We start from the raw sequence: 23,948 nt of genomic DNA on the forward strand, positions 1-23,948 counted from the left end.
CTAAAAAACAAAGGTTTATCCATTCATTTAATTTTTTACATGAGCTAAGTTTATCCGTTCATTTTAATAAAGACGTATATTTTTTCAGGCTTTGCCCGCCGCACGGGGGTATTTGGATTTTAAATAAAAAATCTTATACAAAAACTACACAGATGAATAATTGGGATTATTCCGCACAAAGCAGTCTCGCAGACGTCATTAAAACATCTGGCACTCGAAAATTTAATCCATCTAGATCAGGCCTGGGCGAACTTTTTGGATGAAGGGCCACATTAGAAATTAAAAATGAGCGGTGGGCCGCAAGTAAAATACTATTTTTAGATATACAATATTTATTATCGTGAAAGGAATTAAAACATTTTTTTTTAAATTTCATACCAAACAACAATTTAATTTGACGAATGAAACTGTTTTACATTTTTAACAGTTTTTTTAATTTCCGGAGAAAAATTTGTAGTTGAAATTCTTAAAAATGCTTGTAAATTTTCATCTGTGATGCTTGATTGTAAAGAATTTTTTTTGATATTAATGATTGAAAATGTTTGTTTACATATTTAGGTTGATCAATAAACCATCAACATTTTTTGAGCAAAATCTCTAAGTTTGTCGAATTTTTCCGTATTTTTTTTAAAGGGCGTCGTAAAATTTGCAAATTTCTTCATAACGGTGTATGTAATTCCCTTAAATCAGCATCCCACTGTAAATATATAATCTTAATTTATAACTCCGTCGATACGCTATCAATATATATTGCAATTGATCTCGTATAATTGCCAAGCCTATCTCAATTTTTCGGAAATCGCCAAATCTTCATGGAAACTAACCACTTATATCGTTGATAATTTTACCATATTCTTCAAATTTATTTTATGGTATCTTCAGCAATTTCATGGTTAAAAAGTGGTCTACCGTAGTGGTCTACGGCAGTGGTTCTCAGGCGAAATTTTACCGTGGCCGCACAGGTGATAATATTGGTCCCATGGAAATGTCTGGTGGCCGCACCAAATTTAATCAAATAAATTAAAGTTACAAAAAAGTGGATCAATTTATTCATAAAATAAAAGAAATTTTAACATTTTGGTATCTATTTATTTAATAATAATGCAAATGGAAATTTCTCAATACTCCTTTCTTCCAATTCAAGCCGCATTGCTGCTTCTAAGTTTGCGTCTGTCAGCTGGTTTCTAAATTTTTTTTTTAATAAAGTGCATTACACTGAATGATCTTTCGCAATATACGGTAGTGGGAAAAATAGACAATATTAATAAAGCAATTGTTGCCAAATCTTTATTGTCAACGTATATTTCCGACCAAAATTTTTGAACCGAAATATTATTAAAATGGTTATTAAGTACTTGATCATGACTAATTTTTTAATAATGCATATTTTACGTTAGCCCAGTTAATTAATCTCAATACTGAAAATAATTTAAATTTATTTTGTAGTACTATGAAATTTTCATTTGTCATCATAATAAAAGGGGAAGATACAAAAGAAACAGCTTGAAAAATATTCAATTCTTCGAACCTTTTATCAAGTTCCAGGTTCAGAGATTTTAAGTTTTAATTTTAATTTTGAAGTTGTGTCTGTCATCTTATCTATGAAATCACTAATAGAAGATAAAATTGAAAAATTGTCATTTTAAACATCTGTCAACAAGGCTTTTCGCTATAATTTTAGTTTGTTAATGATGCATGGTTTCTATTATTGTTAAGTTATTTTTTTGTAGTTTTTAAAATATATTATTATTTTTTTAAATATTAGTATTATTTACTATTAAGTAGCTAGTGGCCGCAGTAAAATCCACTAGTGGCCGCATGCGGCCACCGTGGCCGCACTTGAGAACCACTGGTCTACTTTTAATTTTGGTCGTAGTTTTAATTTAAATGCATTCAAACTTTTCACCATATCATGGACATGTAGGAATCTCGTCGTCGTCATCGTCATCGAAACATTCGAGAATATTCCGCAACAACAAACTACATTCCCGAAACCCAGACGACATGCACCTGTAGTCGTTATATTAAACTCAAGCGGAACGCCCCTACCAGTCGAGTGGAACCAAACCGGTCGAAACACGCCGCCACCATTAAAATACATCGAGCGGAAAGGCGCCAAGCATTCCAGAAAATTCGACGCCTCGACGAAAACAAAATTCCTCTCGTACGCGTCAATAACCACTTCCATCAAGCATTCCAGAAAATTCGACGCCTCGACGAAAACAAAATTCCTTTCGTACGCATCAATAAACTAAATGCTCGTACGACCACTTCCATCAAGCATTCCAGAAAATTCGACGCCTCGACGAAAACAAAATTCCTCTCGTACGCGTCAATAACCACTTCCACCAAGCATTCCAAAAACACTATAAAAGGAGGTACAACCCAAACAAGACCAGTCGACCCACAACAGCAAGCGTCGACACACAGCACCAGACCAGTCGACCCAGAGCAGCAAGAGTCGACACACAGCAGCAGACCAGTCAACATCCAGCTCCTGACCAGCCACCACTACACTACGCGGACTTGGAAGATCAACCAGCCGGACGAGCCAGCAACACACTGCCGTATCCAGGGACCTTCCGTACATAGCTGAATGCTGAGCCAGCGACACTCTACCATATCCAGAGACCGCTGAACGACATACTTTTGCCCACAAATACCATACCTTTGTACAACCATAGGCAAACAATAAAACTTTATAAAACTAGCACAACAGTGTTTCGTTAGGCCGGGATACGGTCAACACACATGTAACCCGCCTACATTGGTACTAATCCGACGTGATCTACGCAACCTTCTGATCATCCAACAGCGCTGTCAACACATCGCTACCCCGCCTACATTGGTGACCCCATCTTTGAACCACACAACAGTGTTTCGTTAGGCCGGGATACGGTCAACACATCGTACCCCGCCTACATTGGTGACCCCATCTTTGAACTACGCAGCCTTCATAGCAGTCAACAGCGCAGTCAACACGGCAGCCCACAGTGCAGCCTCCACAACAACCAACAGCCGCCACGACAGCAGTCAACAGCGCAGACAACATAGCAGCCCACAGCGCAGCCTACATAGCAGCCCACATCGCAGCCTACATAGCAGCCCACATCGCAGCCTACATAGCAGCCCACAGCGCAGCCTACATAGCAGCCCACAGCGCAGCCTACAAAGCAGCCGACAAACGCCACGACAAGGCAACAGCCAGAAGCCTTCACGCAACCGCAAGCTTCGAGCAACCACAAGCTTCACGCAACCGCAAGCTTCATGCAACCGCAGACTTCACGCAACCGCAGCCTACAACGCAGTCTACAACGCAGCCCTCAACGCAGACTTCAAACGCAGTCCGCTACATGTCCCCACAACTAGTGACCATGTCAAACAACTCCGCAGCTTTCGCCACAACAAGACGCAACCCGGAGACAGCAACCAAATGGATCCACTACTGTTGATCCGCCAGCACCGCTCATCACACCTCCGATGAGTCATCACCTCGATGAGCCCACGCAGGACGCCGCAGCCTGCACAACAGCACCGTCCAGACCGACACAAACCTTCACTACCATTGTAACGACCGAAACAGTAACATGGTGTGAAGGTACATATGGACCAGCTACCAACACAACCCGCTGTTGAGTCAGCCCACTCCAGCACAACCGGCGAAACAAATCGCCACTGAGCCAACTGGCTCCAACACAGCACAGCCGCTGTCGAGACAACTAACTCCAGCACAACCAACGAAGACCAGCACTCAACGCACTTCGTCAACCAACGTTCTTCACGTAAGATCCGCTGTCGAGACAACCAACTCCAGCACAACCAACGAAGACCAGCACTCAACGCACTTCGTCAACCAACGTTCTTCACGCAAGACCCGCTGCCGAGACAACTAACTCCAGCACAACCAACGAAGACCAGCACTCAACGCACTTCGTCAACCAACGTTCTTCACGCAAGACCCGCTGCCGAGACAACTAACTCCAGCACAACCAACGAAGACCAGCACTCAACGCACTTCGTCAACCAGCGTTCTTCACGCAAGATCCGCTGTCGAGACAACTAACTCCAGCATAACCAACGAAGACCAGCACTCAACGCACTTCGTCAACCAACGTTCTTCACGCAAGATCCGCTGTCGAGACAACTAACTCCAGCACAACCAACGAAGACCAGCACTCAACGCACTTCGTCAACCAACGTTCTTCACTCAAGATCCGCTGTCGAGACAACTAACTCCAGCACAACCAACGAAGACCAGCACTCGACGCACTTCGTCAACCAACGTTCTTCACGCAAGACCCGCTGCCGAGACAACTAACTCCAGCACAACCAGCGAAGCAGTCACGCGAATGACTCCACGCAGAACACAGCAGCCTGCACAACAGCACCATCCAAGCCATCACAAACCTTCACTACCAACGCAGCTCGCCCAAAATAAGCAACCTGGTAGAGAACAAGACTTGGACCGGCATGCAACACAAGACCCGCTGTTGAGACAACTTTCTCCAGCACAACCGGACAAACAACGACGCCATCGAGTCAATAGACTCCAACACAGCAAGATTCCTACAAAATCACACACATCGCTAACACTCACCGGAGAGCCATGTAGGAATCTCGTCGTCGTCATCGTCATCGAAACATTCGAGAATATTCCGCAACAACAAACTACATTCCCGAAACCCAGACGACATGCACCTGTAGTCGTTATATTAAACTCAAGCGGAACGCCCCTACCAGTCGAGTGGAACCAAACCGGTCGAAACACGCCGCCACCATTAAAATACATCGAGCGGAAAGGCGCCAAGCATTCCAGAAAATTCGACGCCTCGACGAAAACAAAATTCCTCTCGTACGCGTCAATAACCACTTCCATCAAGCATTCCAGAAAATTCGACGCCTCGACGAAAACAAAATTCCTTTCGTACGCATCAATAAACTAAATGCTCGTACGACCACTTCCATCAAGCATTCCAGAAAATTCGACGCCTCGACGAAAACAAAATTCCTCTCGTACGCGTCAATAACCACTTCCACCAAGCATTCCAAAAACACTATAAAAGGAGGTACAACCCAAACAAGACCAGTCGACCCACAACAGCAAGCGTCGACACACAGCACCAGACCAGTCGACCCAGAGCAGCAAGAGTCGACACACAGCAGCAGACCAGTCAACATCCAGCTCCTGACCAGCCACCACTACACTACGCGGACTTGGAAGATCAACCAGCCGGACGAGCCAGCAACACACTGCCGTATCCAGGGACCTTCCGTACATAGCTGAATGCTGAGCCAGCGACACTCTACCATATCCAGAGACCGCTGAACGACATACTTTTGCCCACAAATACCATACCTTTGTACAACCATAGGCAAACAATAAAACTTTATAAAACTAGCACAACAGTGTTTCGTTAGGCCGGGATACGGTCAACACACATGTAACCCGCCTACATTGGTACTAATCCGACGTGATCTACGCAACCTTCTGATCATCCAACAGCGCTGTCAACACATCGCTACCCCGCCTACATTGGTGACCCCATCTTTGAACCACACAACAGTGTTTCGTTAGGCCGGGATACGGTCAACACATCGTACCCCGCCTACAGACATATAAATTTTCCCCTTGGAACACTGTGATGAAAGTATTTAAATGTGTCACGATGTCCAAAGTAAAAGCAAAATCACACAGCCAGTCATTATCAGTTAATTTGGGAAAGTCGATAATATTTTTAATTTCTAAAAATAGAACGATATCTTCTTTTGTATCTCATACTCGCCGAAGTATTTTTCCTAGGCTAAGCCATCGAACATGATTATGATAAATAATATCTGTGAAGTCAGATTTAATAACTTGAAGAAAAGCAATGAATTGTCTGTGTTTCAAGCCACTCGATCGTATTAAATTTACAAGTTTAATAATACAAGATGTCACATGTTCAACTTTTCACACATTTTTGCACAATACTTGTTGATGTATAATACAATGAATTATAATTAAATTGTAATCAGGACAATTTCCGCAAATTTATCCTGGATTTTCTTTATTAATGGTCCAATATTTTTACCGGTCAAACTCGGTGTCCCATCAGTTGTTATTTTTTTAAGCAATTAACAACTTTTTCAAAAATATCAGCTCCTGTTGTTTGATTTTTAAGTGATTCCAATGACAAAAGCTCTTCAATAATTTCAAATTGAGTTTCATCCGCCTATGAAAATTAATAACTGAGCGGTATCTTTTCGAACATTACTTTTGTCGAGAGCTATCGAGTACCATGTGATCGACTCTAATATTGATGATAATTGCTTATTAAAATTTGTATTCTAGTTTGGCCCTAATTCGAATTCTATCTTATGTCAGAAACGATAAAACATTTAACAAATCAACAAAAAATTTTTAGATCAGAAAAAAGTAAACTTTTTTGAATTTTGCTCGCGGGCCGCACCAAAATACTCGGCGGGCCTCATGCGGCCCGCAGTTTGACAGGCCCGATCTAGATTTATATACGCGAACTATCATATGTAGTAACGAGAAAACGAGTACCAAATATTCCGTATTTACAACTTTCGTTGCAACAATTGTCGTGTGAAATAGTCCGTTTACCAAATAATTTTGGTTCGGTGATTACTAGTCAAATGTGAACCGGTCACAGGACAACTGGTCGCTCTAGATCGGTCACACGTGATCACCCGTCACACTAAAACTGGTCACACCCTAAAATCGGTCAACCAGTTTTCTCGTGACCGATTTAAGGGTGTGACGGGTAATCACATGTGACCGATCCTCAGCGACCGGTTGTCCTGTGACTGGTTCACATATGACTAGTAGTCCGTTTACCAATAATTTTGCGGTCAATGAGGTGTGGCGAACAGGACATAATTGTGTCAAATTTATATGGGCGAATTATGTGGCGGGGCGACCGAGTTCGATATGAATGTTGACAAATTTGCCCAACGGATTGAAAAACTTTCATTGGAATTCACAGATCTTCAGGTTTCACTGTTTATATGTTTGCTTTAGCTATTTTATATTTTTGGTGAAACACAAAACAAATATTGATATTAAAAATGTGTGGAAAGCTAATTTGGATTTATTAATCACATTTTGAGTTGTCCATATATTTCAGGATATGCTACCGAAGCTCGATTTTAAACCTGTCCACGTGCCGAAGCTGATAGTTCCTAAATTTTCCGAAGAGTCATCGTCCCATACGTTAAGTAGTGATAATAATTTTTACGAATCCCAGTCATCTAATTCTTCGATCGATAGCACTTCTTCTCATGATACGAATCGCGTTAGAAAATCATCTTCAGATAGAAGATATGCGATGGACACAACAGTACTACTTAAAAATAATTCATTCGGATCCACGTCTATAAACGACGTGGCCAAACCTACACAACTAACACAGTCTAAATTGTCTTTAAATCACTTTCATAATGGTAATACAGTTAATAATTCCGAAAATGCGGAATTTGATTCGACTCTAGTACAACAAGTCACATTACAATATTCAGGTAGATATTATTTACAATAACAATGCATAAATTCGATACGCATATGATTAATTAATATTGGATTCATTATTTTAGGTCTGGATGATATTGCTGGACTCGCAGATGTAAAACAGAGTTTGAGGGAAGCTGTAATATATCCTACGAAATATCCCCAATTATTTACAAGTAAATTCTGTTTGCAAACAAATTTAATTGTCTTGAAAAAAAAAAAAAAAAATGAATATTATACATATGTATGTATTTATAAATATGTAGATGGACGAACGATATGGTCGAGAGCATTATTGTATGGAGCTCCCGGAGTCGGTAAAACTGCTTTAGTACAAGCGATAGCCGCCGAAGCCAAACTTCCTCTGTACCAAGTATCAAGTGCCGATTTAACTTCTTCTTGGTTTGGTCAATCTGAAAAGTTTGCTTACTTATTCACTTATTTCCACAAAATACATTTTCAACAAGCATTGTTTTGATTTCGGTTCATTTCAGATTAGTGAGGCGCCTCTTTGCGGTGCTCGGTAACCGTAAATGTCTGCTGCTGATGGACGAAGTTGACGCTCTTTGTAAGAAGTCCCAATCTTCAGATCCATCTCATTGCCGCCGACTCGCCACTGAACTGTTGATGCAAATACAAACTTACGAGGGCTCTCCTATGTTCCTAATATGCACAACTAATTGTCCTTGGGAAATAGACCCAGCATTTATGAGACGGTTTCAACAACGGATTTATGTACCTCTGCCTGATTCGTAAGTACTACTAAACTGAAACTTTTGGCCAACTAGTGTCAATTCCATATTCCACAGTGCATACCTACATACATATTATTGTGGAATTGAATATTGATTTTTTTTGGATTTAAGGGAAGCACGAGAGAAGATAATATTATCGAGTATTACAAACGAGTCAGATATCACTGCGGATAGCAGCTGGTCCAAATTTGTCAATGTTACCGAAGGTTTGACGGGATCAGATTTGAAAAATTTAACAAGATCCGCGCTGATGATTCCGTTGAGAGAAATGCAAACGGCATCGTATTGGATCACCATTGAAAGTAAACTTCGACTTGAATGAATATTAAATACCAAACATGAGTGTCATATTATTTCTTGTCATATTTTAGGCGGTCGAATGATGCCTTGTGACAAATCTACAAGAAATGCAATACGTTGCAATCTGCAAGAAATTCCCGAATGGAAGGTACAAATATACGTACATACATATATGATGATATATTTGTATTATTTCGGCACTGCAACTTTTTGAGGATCATATTTTTAATAGGTTTGGTGCCGTTCTCTAGAAATGAACGATCTGTGGAAAGCGTTGAAAAAAACTGATAGAAGTGTAACAGAGGAGAATCTGATTCCTTACAAAGAATTTATGAAAAAACATGCCACAAAGTAGTACTATCCAAGTATGCACACATTTGATAGTAAAAACATTCAAAATTAATTTATTAATATGTATGTAGTTCAAAACTTTATTTTCAAATAAATAACACAATCTTAAAACACATCTTCATTGCAATTAATTCATTGTACACATTTGAATGATTGTTTAATTTTTCTAAAATAATTTTATATAAAAAACAATAATGCGCAATAAATATACAGTTTTTAAATATAGTATTACTAATACTAGTCTAATGTCAATTTTGTTTACGAGTATGATTGTAAAAAGTCAACCATATGTGATATTAAGGTTTGCCTTTGTTTAATAAGCACGAATAATGATTGCAATACATATGTATGTACATATGTGAGATAAGGCAACATTCAACAAATTGGGAGTCGTTCAATTTCCACTAATGTTTTTCTTTGTCCTGTTTCGATACTAGGGGAGCTGGCGCCACCCAATACTAATGGAAAAGAAATACGTTAATTGATCTTGATGCAATTAAGGCGCGAAACTTCAAAAACTCTTTTCGAAAGTACAAATTGACCCAATTTAATTATTTAAGTACTAAAAAATATTGCTTTTCTTTACGCATGTGTATGTATGTGTCGCATAATGTTATATAAAATTGTGTAAATGAAATACGTATGTATGTACATATACAGGTAATATCTAATTCAATTCATCGTTTTCACCTTGGCAACGTTTGTTCATTAGCGAACAAAAAGGATGAAATTAATTACACAAAACGTATACGTAAAATTTTAATTTATTTAAAAAAAATAACCAGAACCTGTCAAAATGTCGAAAGCATAAATTTATATACAAATACAAAGTCACATATGGTTGTGTTTTTTAACTGGCAGATATGTAATATATATATATATATATATATATATATATATATATATATATATATATATATATTTATATGTGGGTGGAATTCCTGAACAGATGACGCTGTTCAGGACCACGGTGGGAATATGGCGTGGAGATGAAGATCAAACACGTGCGTTTTCAGTCATGTTGTTTATTAAGTTGTTTACCAGTGGAAGGTTAACTTCTACTAGGGGCGGTTGGTCGTTAAACCACCGCGTGGTGTCGTTTTAATAAACAACATGACTGAAAACGCACGTGTTTGATCTTCATCTCCACCGCCATATTCCCACCGTGGTCCTGAACAGATGACGCTGTATTCCAGAATTCCACCCACATATATATATATTTCATTGAGGGGGAAAATGCCAAAGCAGTCATCATATATACAAATATGCATATTTTATGTAATATACATTAGATGTATGTAAAGTAAAAAGAAAATAATATAAAATGGAAATGTCGATAAAACAACACTCTCAGTTGACTCGTTCGAACAAACATTCACAATACACGGTTATCAGTCGCTATATTTCATTTTCTGAAAAGATTAACGTTTATACATGCATACTTTAGAGAAATAATAATGAAAATGTATAAATATATTTTAACCGGACAGGATATTTACAAAAGTAAAAGATGTTGTAAATTACAACTTGTAATGAAATTGCAAATATATACATTATATTTATGCATAGTCTTTTTGATGCACAATCTTCGGATCAATTTTTATTTACTTTGTCAAAATAATTAATGGTATTACTATATATATATATATATATGTATAACATACATTTTGTATGCACGTTATGTAGTCTTATGCTTAGTGAATCATATTCAATTTTTGTTGTTTTGACGGTGGCGTACCGGGAGGCCGACTGTCTGCTAATATTCTCTTCACTCCTGATGACTTGTTTTCTGAAATTATAATAGTATTAATTATGAATGAATGCATTAATATATGTATGTATAATAATATAAATCAAGTATGTTTTGCAACAACACAATGTCAGATGTATGTCTATAAGATATATTTACCTTGTAACCACCTGACTTGCGTGGCTGGACCATATCCTTTGTCGTTTCTAGCGGCAATACGGAATATAATAGCTGGCTTTGTCGAATTATCAACGTGCGCATTTCCGAGGGTGACTTGCGATACGATGCAAGTGTTTGTCTTCCCGCAGTAGACCCGCACAAACGTCAGTTGCGATTTCGTCGGAGCTGGATCCTAAAAGAAACCGCCAAATAATCAACACCGGCGCCATTTTAAAATGATTGATTTTTTTACCGTCAATTACCTTCAACGCCGTGTTGAGTGACGGCTTGACGGCTAGGTACACTGAATATTCGAATATTCCTTCAGCAGACACTTGTGGAGGCTCCCACGACAAGTGAGCTCCCTCCGACGACTTTGTAATCTTGATGGCGGAGGGGGCGCCGGGATAGCCCGGCACGCATGTTTTAAACGCAGATTCCTGACGGTTCACAAAACACGACGCTTGTTAATCAAGAGTGTAAATGTATTAATTCATAACGCATGCGCGCTTTATGTGTTCATAAAGCGCGCATGTTGTTTATTTTGTACTTGGTTTTTTATTAGAGCAGTGACCAAAGGCTCTCTTAGACTGTATTCGTTAGGCGGGGTGGTGGCCTCATGTTGAGGGCTTTACACAGTGTAAATGGACAACCTACATACAGAATTTCATATCACTTTACAAGAGTAAGAAGTAAATCAACCAACACCACATATGTATGTACATATATGTAGTAGCTGTTACGAAAATTTAATTGATTGAAGGAAAGATTCTCAAAAGTACATACATATGTACATAAATGTATTGAATGTTTAAGCGTATATGTATTTTAAAAATGAATAGTTCTGATTATTCACGCCCCCTCCTTCCGCATTATTAACCTGGATAATTGGGATTAAACTTTATTTTTTGAGCAGTCTATAAAATGTATATATATATATATATATATATATATATATATATATATATATATATATATATATATATATATATATATATATATATATATATATATATATATATATATATATATATATATATATATATATATATATATATATATATATATATATATATATATATATATATATATATATATATATATATATATATATATATATATATATATATATATATATATATATATATATATATATATATATATATATATATATATATATATATATATATATATATATATATATATATATATATATATATATATATATATATATATATATATATATATATATATATATATATATATATATATATATATATATATATATATATATATATATATATATATATATATATATATATATATATATATATATATATATATATATATATATATATATATATATATATATATATATATATATATATATATATATATATATATATATATATATATATATATATATATATATATATATATATATATATATATATATATATATATATATATATATATATATATATATATATATATATATATATATATATATATATATATATATATATATATATATATATATATATATATATATATATATATATATATATATATATATATATATATATATATATATATATATATATATATATATATATATATATATATATATATATATATATATATATATATATATATATATATATATATATATATATATATATATATATATATATATATATATATATATATATATATATATATATATATATATATATATATATATATATATATATATATATATATATATATATATATATATATATATATATATATATATATATATATATATATATATATATATATATATATATATATATATATATATATATATATATATATATATATATATATATATATATATATATATATATATATATATATATATATATATATATATATATATATATATATGTACATACATACACCATTTTAGACAATTTTGGTTATATTTTGAGAGATGCGGATGTTCTAAACATATTTATTTCCAGGAACCTCAACAAATGATAAAATGAATTTCCATTCTACATTTGGGACATCACTCTGATGTTAATTAATATCCTGACAAATACTCTACATGTGTAATTGTATTTTTCTTTTAATTTTTTTTCCAGGTTTTACGTGTAAATGTCATATTAATATCATTCAAATGTATACATATTTTATGGGATGTCAATATCCTCAGGCTAATCTTATAAATGGTCTTTATCATACATATATATTTTTTCAACATTTAAATGTAAAATAAGTTTAAAGTTAACCAAATACAAAAAAGTTAAAAAAAATCCATTTAACCTCATATTTATCTGTAAAAAATCAATACCTCTCCAAATTCACCTCTACCGCATGAATTAATTGCCGCAACTCTAAATTTATATCCTGTGCCCGGATCTAACGGTATGACGGGATAGCCTGAAAGATCGGGTAAATTGTCTAAAGAAAGTTTTGATAAGTCAATGTTGGGATCGGCTATATAATTTTGCACCTGCAATGAAAGAATATAAAATTGTAGTGCAATGTGACCAAAACGCAATCAACAAGAAGAAGATTAATACTGACGGTAAACGAAGTGCCTTTAACTATGCCGACTGTGAACCACGGCTCTTCTTGATCAATTTTAATTTCCTAAAAAATAACACGATAAAAAATCAACAAGATGCAAACAAAATAATATTGAAAGTTGGAAAATGAACAGAGAGTGACTTTAGTGCTTTGCTGTCTATTAAGAGCAGCGCTAGCGAGGGTCGCTAAGGCGTCAGCTGCATCGTGAGTGCCGGCATTCACAGGCGTACTGCCGTTGCTATTCATCGATGAGGATACAGCGCTTTCGTCGGCGCCTAGAAGTTCTGCACTGGTTGAAGACACATGGTGGTGTACAACTGCAATCAAATTACACACAAAATTTTAGTTCATTTTTGCTAAAGCTCACCTGGTAATCATAAATGTCTTAATTTTTCATATTTAAATACATCATTCACAACAGATTTTGATGAGTTACTTTTATTATAATGTTCCATAATTGCACAATTGCTTTTACTACTGTAAGGGTACAGGTTAAGCTAAATGCCAGATGAAAGTGACCGTTTGTGCTATTATTTTTCTATTTAATTTGAATGGCTCCCCCCAGTGACACTCACTACGTATGAAACACCAAATTAGCTGGTGTAACAATGCGGTATGTGTGAAATATTAGCCGCTTAGTGAATTATTAGCAATAATAATTCAGTTGCGATGACATTGCACAAATATACATATATATTGCACATATACATATGTTTGTACCTCCAACGGCAGAATTGCTAGAAGAAACTACAGTGTGTGATCCCATAGAATTAGTCGCAATCGGTCGACTGAATTGCAGCTGCTGGGCCAATGTCGTGACACTTTGAGAGTTTGTGGATTCTTCCAAAGGTGGAGCAGACGTATCGGGATGTCTGCAAATTAAAGCTATCATTATTAGGCCCTTCAGAATTCTCACACGCATATTTTGTGTATACAATGTAGCCAAAATAATAACAAAAAACCAATACCCGTCCATATTTTCCAAGGGCAAATCTCCGTCTTCGTTAGATTCGGGAACATTGGGCATTGCTAAATCGTTGAGCGCGTCCACCGCTAAAGAAGAGACGAGAGCGAGGCCGTGATTGCTGTTTGCGCATTCCATCAGATTGGACGACGTGCTCGGCAACAGATCTGAATTCTCGATTTCTGAACTTGAGATTGCAGAATTTTCAGCAGAATGTAAGTTGTCGGCAACGTCAGCCGTGCTGGAACTTGAATTACGAAAACAGACTTGAGTATACAATTTTGTACAAAAGAAAAATGCAAAGGTTACAGAGTCAAACATGTATATTTTAGTTTTTAACCTTATACCAGTTTGAAGAGTGTCGGCAGAGCCGCTAGAGACGTCGGCGGGAGCTACGTCATCGCTACTGGCAACGTCCGCCGTGAGAGGTAAATCAGATTCGCCGGTCACCCGTTCTGAAAAAGATAAAAAATAAAAGTATTAAATGAAACACGCGTGTAGTTAACGTAATTCAAACTGCAGCGCGAATAACCTTCATCGGCTTCTCGACTCGACGGCACGGTCGTACCGGAAGCACCGGCCGACGACACGGATTGATCGGGGGATTCTTCCGCTTCCGTGACATCTGCAGCTCGTTCGGAAGGTTCGGCGCTGTCACCCTCATCGCCGTCGCGCATTCCTTCCGAGTCCGGTTCCGTGTCCATTTGTGGCGAGCTAGTTTCCGTATTAGCCTGAAAAATACATATGCATGTACGTGAATGGATATATAATACTAAAAGATCACTATGGACGTGAGATCAAAGATGTAGGGCATTTTTAAATAGAAGGAATCACTAGGATGGAATCTCAGACATGCATAAAGTCAAAGTATTTGTCTCTCTTTCGAACCGATGAATGAATTTTTACGGCCATTTCAGTTAAAGATACAATAAAAAAAAACGTTTTACTTTGGAGGTGAAACATATTTAATTTGACGGTGAGTTTGAACAATACATGCATGCATGTAGATTACCGGTGTCGATAAGCAATTGTCGCCGATGTAAGAAGGGTCGTCTATCGACCGGGTCGAATTGAGAGGTTCCTCCAGTTCCATGGGGACGGCTCCGTCCCCCTCCTCGCCTTCTCTTTCTCTGGCTCCAGCGGCTCCACCGGCTCCACCGGCTCCGTCGACTCGTCCGCCTTCTCCCGCTTCGGCGTCAGCATCGTCGCGAGCGCCGTCTCCGTTCTGGATTTCTGAAACGTACGAGAGAGGTGTGAGTGTGGGTGTGGGTGTGGGTGTGGGTGTGGGTGCGAGTGCGAGTGCGAGTGTGAACTCGAGTGACGTTTAGGTTAGAGATACAAATCGGGGGAGGCGGGGGAGGGGGCGCGGGAGAAATTACCGGGTGGAGCGGCAGGAGCGGGGCTCGTGCTCGTACTCGGGCTCCTAGTCGACGGCTCGCTGACGTTCGGTACGCCACTGCCACTGCCACTGCCACTCGGACTCGCGTTCGCGTTCGCGGCGACGGTAGGACTCGCACTGGCACTGGCACTGGCACTGGCACTCGCACTGACATCCGCACTGGCACTGGCACTCGCGGCCGACTCTTCGGACGTTCGTTCTTCGGGACGCTCCATCGGGGAGGAGCGGGGCGGAGCGGAACGGTCTTCGGCGCGTTTCGAGCCTTCGCTTCGTCCGTCACTTTTGACAAACACAAACAACCATGGAGGCGGCGTCCATTTTGACCAGAGACAACGCCTCTCCTGCCTCGACTCTCCTGCCAAACTCTCGACGCTCCGCTACGACTACGCCCCATAGCACACTGTATACGTCCATATCCAGGATAACCAGCCAAACCAGCCAAACGAAACAACTCTCATACATTTACATTTTTACTTTATTATTTTAAATATAATTGCACACATTCAGAATTCAAATATAATAAACGAGAAAAAATATACAATATAGGGTGTTATGAAGCCAAGTACAAAACCTTTAAGGGTTGATAGCTCATATCGTTTATAACATTTTGAGCCACACATACCACAGTACACAGTCTTATGTTTTTTTATAATTTAATTTTAATTTGTTTTAGTAAAAACACCAAAATCTCAGAGTTAATTGCTAATGCTGCCCAAGCTAAAAGTGGTATGTTAGTCAATTATTATTTTGAAATTAAATTTTAAAAAACCATAAAGCTTAGTACTGAAGTATAAATATATAAAAAATATTAAGTAAATTTGAGAACAAATCAGGGCAATCATTTGTACAATCGTAAAGACGGCATATCCCGGCAATTGTACAATTAATCAAGTATTTGAACGATCTTCAGTTATGGCCACTCCCCACTTAAATGTTTAATATTGTATTTATAAGGCTTGCGCCACCCTGGACGGAAATTCCGTCGCCGAACTTACGTCGCAATAAATCCGCAACCGAACAGAACGCCACATTCAATATTCCGTGACAGATTACACTGAGCAACAAAAAAATCACGTTTTTGAGTTACCAGAGCGGAGACTAACCAATATTTACTAAGTTTGACCCACTGAATTCGAATATGATATTGATTTTTGTTGATGGGTGATCGTTTACGAGATATGAGCGTTTAAAAAAATCCGCGATTTTTACAGTTTTTTGGCTTTTGCGGTCTTTAACTCAAAATTTAGGATTTTTACGCTCAAAGTGAGTATTGAAATCAATAGTCAGATATTTTTCCTACTAATTGTTATATTTCATTGCTTTAAAATACTTATAATTAATTGTCTAGCGAATTTTAAAAGTCAAAAATATATTTTTTTTACAGATTTTTTTCTCCGTGCTATTTTGCGTTTATTTGCCCACTTTTTTAATTCACCACGTTTATAAAGATTGGTTTTCTATCCCAATATTTTTTTTTTATCTAAACGTACTAACTCGAGTGGTTTTTACGTAAGAAAGATTTTCGTTCAGTTCCCGTATGCGTATAACAGAAGCGTTTGTGCAAGCGAGATGGCAAACGAGAGTCCCACCACACGCGCGTAAGCGACGGACTTGCCATCTCGCTTGACAAATTACGCTTTGCAGAACATGCGGAAAAAGCGGGAGCTAGGGCGGCCCAAATAGCAGAAGACCTCGCCAGACTTGGGCGGAATCAACAAAGGTCGAGAGGACGAGGCTCAGCCTTGCTAGAGTTCAAAGAAGAGCTGCATTTAGAGTCGCAGCGGCATACCGAACAGTATCAGAAGGTATTGTGCGCCATTCCACCGATCGACTTACTCGCTCTCGAACGACAAGCGATCTACAAAAGTGAAAAGAAGAGTACAGCCAGAGAGACAACAATAATCAAATGGCAAGACAGATGGAACAGCTCTGAAAAAGGTCGATGGACACACTATCTCATCGGAGACCTAAAAGCGTGGTGCCAAAGAAAGCACGGTGAACTGAATCACCACACGACCCAAATACTCACAGGTCACGGGTGCTTCGGGACCTTCCTACACAAAATAGGGAAGGAAACAACTCTGAAGTGCCACCACTGTGAAAACAAGAAGGACGACGCGGCCCACACAATCTTTGATTGTCCGGCATGGGAAGATGACAGAAAAACATTTAGAGCTGTAATCGGCGTAGAACACCTGACGCCGAGAAACATGATCTTCGACATACTGTCAGCGTGGGAAGCATTTGCTTCCACGATAATGAAAAGTAAAGAAGACGCAGAAAAAACCCAAGAATTTGAAGGTAGAGCCATAAATGGCCAAGACAAATCTGCTTTCCCGAAGCAAAACATGAAAATGTGTCCGGGGAGCGCTCTGAGGGTCGCCTCGGCATACCGCACGGTATCGGAAGATGCCGCACTGGTGCTCACTGGCACACCGCCTGTGGACCTGCTTGCGGTTGAGCGAAAGGCGACACACGGCGGGCTGAAAAGAAGCGAAGCGAGGGATGCCACCATGATAGTGGCAGCAGCGGTGGGAGTCGGCTACTGGAGGGAGATGGACGCAAAGGCTCGTCGGCGACCCGAAGCAATGGTGCGGAAGGACACACGGCGATCTGAGCTACCACCTCACCCAGTTGTTGACAGGACACGGTTGCTTCGGAACCGATCTGCACAAGATAGGGAAAGAAGCAACACCAAGCTACCACCACTGTGAGGCAGCTGACGATGACGCGGAGCATACATTGCTTCACTGCCCTGCGTGGGACGCCCCGAGAGAGGCCCTCAAAGCCGCGACCAGGGAGGAAACACTGTGGACAGGGATGGTGATGGGTTCGATGCTCCGCGACAGAGGGAGCTGGTCGGCTTGGGAGGCCTTTGCTACCTCCGTGATCGGGGATAAGTTGCAGTCCTAAAGGGAAAAGACTGCTGCTGTCTGGTAATGCTTAAGTGCGGGTCCGGCAGCAGCTGAAAGAGAGAGGGGTTTTTAGTGAGTAAGAATCTCAGGCTCTCCTTGGAATTCGGGCCGGGGGGGGCCAATGCAAGGTTTTCCCCTCTCACGAAAAAAAAAAAGGTTAGGTTAGGTTAAAACTCCATCTAAAGCCTCTGCGGCAGAGATGACAGAGAAAAACACCCAGACCGAAGCCGAAGAGTGGAAGACCCAACGGCAACGGCAGCGGAAGCAAAAGTGAAAGCCCCAGAAGCCGCAACAGAAACAAAAGGAACGGGAGCAAGCGAAACAGGAAGCAAAACAGCAGCAGCGCCCACAACCCCATCCGCAGCTGCAGACGCAGCAGCAACGGCAACAATAGCAACATCAAAACAAGGTCCAGCAGGCAAAACCAAAACTGACCATACCGTGCCCAAAAAACGAAGCGATAACACTCAAGCGAAACGATAATGATAATAACACGTATGCGGATATTCTTAAAAAATTAAGAAAGAATGTAGACATCGCCAAAACTGGATGTAAGGTGGATCGAATAAGAAAAACCCGGAGTGGAATGATAATAATGGAGCTGGAAAAGAACGGCGGCAACCCCACTACGCTGCAGACGCCATCAAAACAGCACTAGGTGACGACACAACGGTCAGGAGATTGACGCTGATGATGAAGATAGAGGTGCAGGACCTGGATGAAGGTGAAGAGCGCCAAGATGTGATGGACGCCCTCAACATAGAACTGGGACCGCTTACATTGGAGGAGGCTGAAGTGGTCAGCCTATTTAATGTACATAATGGCACAAAAGTAGCAGTTATAAAGATCGCAAGCGACAAAGCCCAGACAATCCTAAAAAAAGGTAAGCTACGCGTAGGTTGGGTTAACTGCCGCGTACGACAGCACATAGAAGCGGTCCGCTGCTACAAGTGCCAGGAGTACGGACATTTGGCAGCCACATGCAGTAGAAGCGACAGATCCCAACTGAGTCAACGATGTGGTAAAGGAGGCCACATAGCGGCCAAATGCGACAACAGTTTGTGCTGCATTGTCTGCAAAGACCGCGGCACGGACACACGGCACATGGCAGGGTCACCCAAGTGTCCTGCATACAAAGCCGAACTGGAGAGACAGAGGAAGGGGAAGACAAAAACATAATGGCTGCAAATGGAATAATAAGAGTCCTACAGGTAAACCTTAACCATTGCAGGGCTGCGCAGGACCTCCTCCTGCAGACCATCTATGAGAAAAAAATTGACATCACAATAATAAGCGAACAACATCGCCCATTAAATGGAGTTTGGTTCGCCGAAACAACCCAGCGCTCGGCGATCTACATCTCACGTGGAAGCGGGTTAATCACAGAGGCAGGAACACCATAGGCAGGTGTAGTCTGGGTTCGGGTGCGGGGCGTGCGGATATACAGCTGTTACTGTTCGCCGAAAGCCTTGGACTCGGATTTCGTGCTGTTTCTGCACGAATTGGAGGCGAGCGTCAGCAGGAGCACAGGACGAGTGGTCGTTGCCGGAGACTTCAATGCAAAGTCTTCAGAGTGGGAATCGCCAATCACCGATGAGCGCGGTCGTCTATTAGCCGACACAATGGCCAGACTAAACCTGCATGTCCTGAGCACCGGAAGTGCAAATACCTTCGTCAGCGGAAACACTGGCTCCATCGTCGACGTAGCTTTCGCGGACGAGGACACCATTGGCCACATTACCAACTGGGAGGTGCTCAGCGACACAACACTAAGTGACCACCAATACATATCACACGAGCTAAGAGACACAAGAACGACCGATTCGACCCCGCATAAGAACGAACTGACAAGGTGGGCCGTCGGCAAGCTAGACACTAAAACGTGCGAAGAGACGTTCAAGTTCGAGTGTGGCCGTATTCAAGACGCCACAACTGAAACAGAACTCTGCAAGGAGACAACGGCAGCGATCACTCGGGCTTGCGAGGCCTCGATGCCGAGGAAGGGTGGAGTAAGACGGAAACCACAATATTGGTGGAACGATGAAATTTCAGAACTGCGAAGAATTTGCACAAGAAAACGAAGAGAGCTCTGTCGAACTGGACGAAGACACAGATCAGGCCACGAGGACGACCAAATGGCCATCGAAACTCCAAGCAAAGCACACAAAGAAGCAAGAAGAGCAGTCACCTACGCAATCAGGAGGAGCAAAAAGATGATGTGAGAACAACTCATAGCGACGGTGAACCTGAACCCATGGAGCCAAGCGTGTCGTATGGTACGTGGTTAACTGTCCGGCCACCAAAAAATTCCCATCTAAAACAGAGATGGAAATTTGGAAACGATAGTTTCACACCTTTTCCCTACACACAACGAGACGACACCACAAGCGTGGAACATAAAGCCCGAACACATCCCATAAATTACACTGTGCACACATGTAAACGTGTACACGTGAACGCGAGCGCACGTGCACACGTGCACACATGTACACGTACACACAAGTACACATGTACACGTGCACAGATATAAACGTGCACACATATACACGTGCACACGTGTAAAAACGAATTTTTGTTATTAATCCACAAGAATAGTAGAAAAATGATTTTTCTTTTATTTTATCGAAGGAAGCCAGTTATCAATAGAATTTTTGTTATTAACCCACAAGAATAGTCGAAATATCATTTTAATAAGTAGAATTTTATTTAATTTTAATATAACTTCGAATTAAACTTTTGAAACGAAAACAAATAGTGTGGTCAGAACACTATCTCAATAATTATGTTTCAATTAAAAATTATTAACAGTGAGAAAAAATACAAGTGAAAATACGTACTTTTGACTTTTGATTTAAGCTGGTTGACTACTTAGAGAGGTTTTAAAGCTGAAAAGTACTAAAAATAGAAGATAAAAACCTTGACTATAGATTCCAATATTCATTTTAAACAGCAAATTGAGAGATTTTGAGACATCGACTGAACAACACCAAGATATAGAAAAATCGCGCGATTTAAAAAACACATGTATCTCTGAATCTCGAGCCAATCAATATTTTTTATTACCAGATTCATGTTCATTGGGCAAAGATCCATAAGAAAAGTCAAACCTCGTCTCTAACCAAAAAAAAAAGGTAACCCAACGTTTACCTTACGTGCTAACCCAACCTAACCTAACCACCGGAGCAAAGTATTCATCAATGCAAGATATACACCTTACGGACTAACCCAACCTAACGTAACCATCACCCAACCTAACGTAACCATCACCGGAGGAAAGTATTCAATATTGCAAGATATACAACGTAGTGCTAAACCAACTTAACCAAACCGTCCTCGGAGCAAAATATTCAACAATGCGAGATATAAAAACACCTTACGTGCTAACCCAACCTAACCAAACCATAACGAAATCAAAGAATTCGAGATTGCAAAAATATACACAAAACGTGGTAACCTCACCAAACCTAACCCAACCTAACCTAACCATCACCGAAATCAAAGAATTCGACATTGCAAAAATATCCACAAAACGTGCTAACCTCACCAAACCTAACCCAAACTAGCCTAACCATCACCGAAATCAAAGAATTCGACATTGCAAAAATATCCACAAAACGTGCTAACCTCACCAAACCTAACCCAAGCTAGCCTAACCATCACCGAAATCAAAGAATTCGACATTGCAAAAATATCCACAAAACGTGCTTACCTAACCAAATCTAACCCAACCCAAACTGACCATCACCGAAATAAAAGAATTCGACAATGCAAAAATATCCACAAAACGTGCTAACCTCACCAAACCTAACCCAAACTAACCTAACCATCACCGAAATCAAAGAATTAGACATTGCAAAAATATACACAAAACGTGCTAACCTCACCAAACCTAACCCAACCTAACCTAACCATCACCGAAATCAAAGAATTTGACAATGCAAAAATATCCACAAAACGTGCTAACTTCACCAAACCTAGCCCAACCTAACCTAACCTTCACCGAAATCAAAGAATTCAACATTGCAAAAATATCCACAAAACGTGCTGATCCCACCAAACCTAACCCAACCTAACCTAACCATCACCGAAATCAAAGAATCTGACAATGCAAAAATATCCACAAAACGTGCTAACCTCACCAAACCTAACCCAAACTAACCTAACCATCACCGAAATCAAAGAATTAGACATTGCAAAAATATACACAAAACGTGCTAACCTCACAAAACCTAGCCCAACCTAACCTAACCTTCACCGAAATCAAAGAGATAGACATTGCAAAAATATACACAAAACGTACTTACTTCACGAAACCTAACCAAACCTAACCTAAACATCACCGAAATCGAAGAATTCGACATTGCAAAAATATCCACAAAACGTGCTTACCTAACCAAATCTAACCCAACCCAAACTGACCATCACCGAAATAAAAGAATTCGACAATGCAAAAATATCCACAAAACGTGCTGATCCCACCAAACCTAACCCAACCTAACCTAAACATCACCGAAATCAAAGAATCTGACAATGCAAAAATATCCACAAAACGTGCTAACCTCACAAAACCTAGCCCAACCTAACCTAACCTTCACCGAAATCAAAGAATTAGACATTGCAAAAATATACACAAAACTTGCTTACCTCACCAAACCTAACACAAACTAACGTAAACATCACCAAAATCGAAGAATTCGACATTGCAAAAATATCCGCAAAACGTGCTTACCTCACCAAACCTAACCCAACCTAGACATACCATCACCGAAATGAAAGAATTGGACATTGCAAAAATATACACAAATCGTGCTAGCTTCACGAAACCCAACCCAACCTAACATAACCATCACCGAAATCAAAGAATTTGACAATGCAAAAATATCCACAAATCTTGCTCACCTCACCGAACCTAACCCAAACTAACCTAAACATCATCGAAATCAAAGAATTCGACATTGCAAAAATATCCACAAAACGTGCTAACCTCACCAAACCTAACCCAAACTAGCCTAACCATCACCGAAATCAAAGAATTCGACATTGCAAAAATATCCAAAAAACGTGCTAACCTCACCAAACCTAACCCAAGCTAGCCTAACCATCACCGAAATCAATGAATTCGACATTGCAAAAATATACACAAAACGTGCTTACCTAACCAAATCTAACCCAACCCAAACTGACCATCACCGAAATAAAAGAATTCGACAATGCAAAAATATCCACAAAACGTGCTAACTTCACGAAAACTAACCCAACCTAACC

General features: G+C 39.4%; 4 protein-coding genes across 5 annotated transcripts in view; 2 read left to right on the forward strand and 2 right to left on the reverse strand.

Moving 5' to 3' along the window:
• The first annotated feature begins 6,857 nt into the window (after positions 1-6,857).
• On the forward strand, positions 6,858-9,041 carry LOC143912049 (uncharacterized). The gene is made up of 8 exons (XM_077431193.1): positions 6,858-6,997; positions 7,131-7,521; positions 7,597-7,686; positions 7,777-7,930; positions 8,005-8,262; positions 8,377-8,567; positions 8,637-8,713; positions 8,798-9,041. The coding sequence occupies exons 1-8, from the start codon at positions 6,899-6,901 to the stop codon at positions 8,918-8,920; spliced, it is 1,383 nt and encodes a 460-aa protein (XP_077287319.1). The 5' UTR covers positions 6,858-6,898; the 3' UTR covers positions 8,921-9,041.
• On the reverse strand, positions 8,975-16,172 carry LOC143912043 (uncharacterized). 2 transcript variants are annotated; one of them, XM_077431182.1, is made up of 13 exons: positions 15,749-16,172; positions 15,382-15,602; positions 14,902-15,100; positions 14,710-14,824; positions 14,374-14,616; positions 14,126-14,277; positions 13,547-13,722; positions 13,403-13,468; positions 13,167-13,328; positions 11,089-11,265; positions 10,826-11,018; positions 10,581-10,705; positions 8,975-9,374 (listed from the first exon to the last, which is right to left on the reverse strand). In XM_077431182.1, the coding sequence occupies exons 1-12, from the start codon at positions 15,981-15,983 to the stop codon at positions 10,611-10,613; spliced, it is 2,034 nt and encodes a 677-aa protein (XP_077287308.1). In that variant the 5' UTR covers positions 15,984-16,172; the 3' UTR covers positions 8,975-9,374; positions 10,581-10,610. The 2 variants fall into 2 exon arrangements, with proteins under 2 accessions (XP_077287308.1, XP_077287307.1); XM_077431181.1 differs by lacking the exon at positions 8,975-9,374 and having other exon boundaries at positions 10,466-10,705.
• A 3,689-nt stretch (positions 16,173-19,861) lies between these two features.
• Positions 19,862-20,905, forward strand: LOC143912423 (uncharacterized). Its single transcript, XM_077431698.1, has 2 exons — positions 19,862-19,894; positions 20,087-20,905. The coding sequence occupies exons 1-2, from the start codon at positions 19,862-19,864 to the stop codon at positions 20,903-20,905; spliced, it is 852 nt and encodes a 283-aa protein (XP_077287824.1).
• A 7-nt stretch (positions 20,906-20,912) lies between these two features.
• LOC143912424 (uncharacterized) overlaps positions 20,913-23,948 on the reverse strand; it is a 38,099-nt gene continuing 35,063 nt past the window's right edge. Inside the window, exon 3 of the mRNA XM_077431699.1 lies at positions 20,913-20,997. Coding sequence (XP_077287825.1) covers positions 20,913-20,997 — 85 coding nt within the window. The remainder of the gene's footprint in view (positions 20,998-23,948) is intronic.

This window comes from Arctopsyche grandis, chromosome 5 (genome assembly GCF_051622035.1).
Source record: "Arctopsyche grandis isolate Sample6627 chromosome 5, ASM5162203v2, whole genome shotgun sequence".
Lineage (NCBI taxonomy): Eukaryota > Metazoa > Arthropoda > Insecta > Trichoptera > Hydropsychidae > Arctopsyche > Arctopsyche grandis.

Bases quoted from the DNA above. Each gene is read 5' to 3' on its own strand.
- LOC143912043 (XM_077431182.1), bottom strand. From the start codon at position 15,983: ATGGAGCGTCCCGAAGAACGAACGTCCGAAGAGTCGGCCGCGAGTGCC. The intron at 14,278-14,373 runs GTATTGGTTTTT...TTTAATTTGCAG, and splicing joins CCCTTGGAAAATATGGACGG to ACATCCCGATACGTCTGCTC. The intron at 13,469-13,546 runs GTCACTCTCTGT...GTTATTTTTTAG, and splicing joins ATAGACAGCAAAGCACTAAA to GAAATTAAAATTGATCAAGA.
- LOC143912423 (XM_077431698.1), top strand. From the start codon at position 19,862: ATGGCTGCAAATGGAATAATAAGAGTCCTACAG. The intron at 19,895-20,086 runs GTAAACCTTAAC...GGAACACCATAG, and splicing joins GAATAATAAGAGTCCTACAG to GCAGGTGTAGTCTGGGTTCG.
- LOC143912049 (XM_077431193.1), top strand. From the start codon at position 6,899: ATGGGCGAATTATGTGGCGGGGCGACCGAGTTCGATATGAATGTTGAC. The intron at 7,522-7,596 runs GTAGATATTATT...TCATTATTTTAG, and splicing joins AGTCACATTACAATATTCAG to GTCTGGATGATATTGCTGGA. The intron at 8,714-8,797 runs GTACAAATATAC...TATTTTTAATAG, and splicing joins AAGAAATTCCCGAATGGAAG to GTTTGGTGCCGTTCTCTAGA.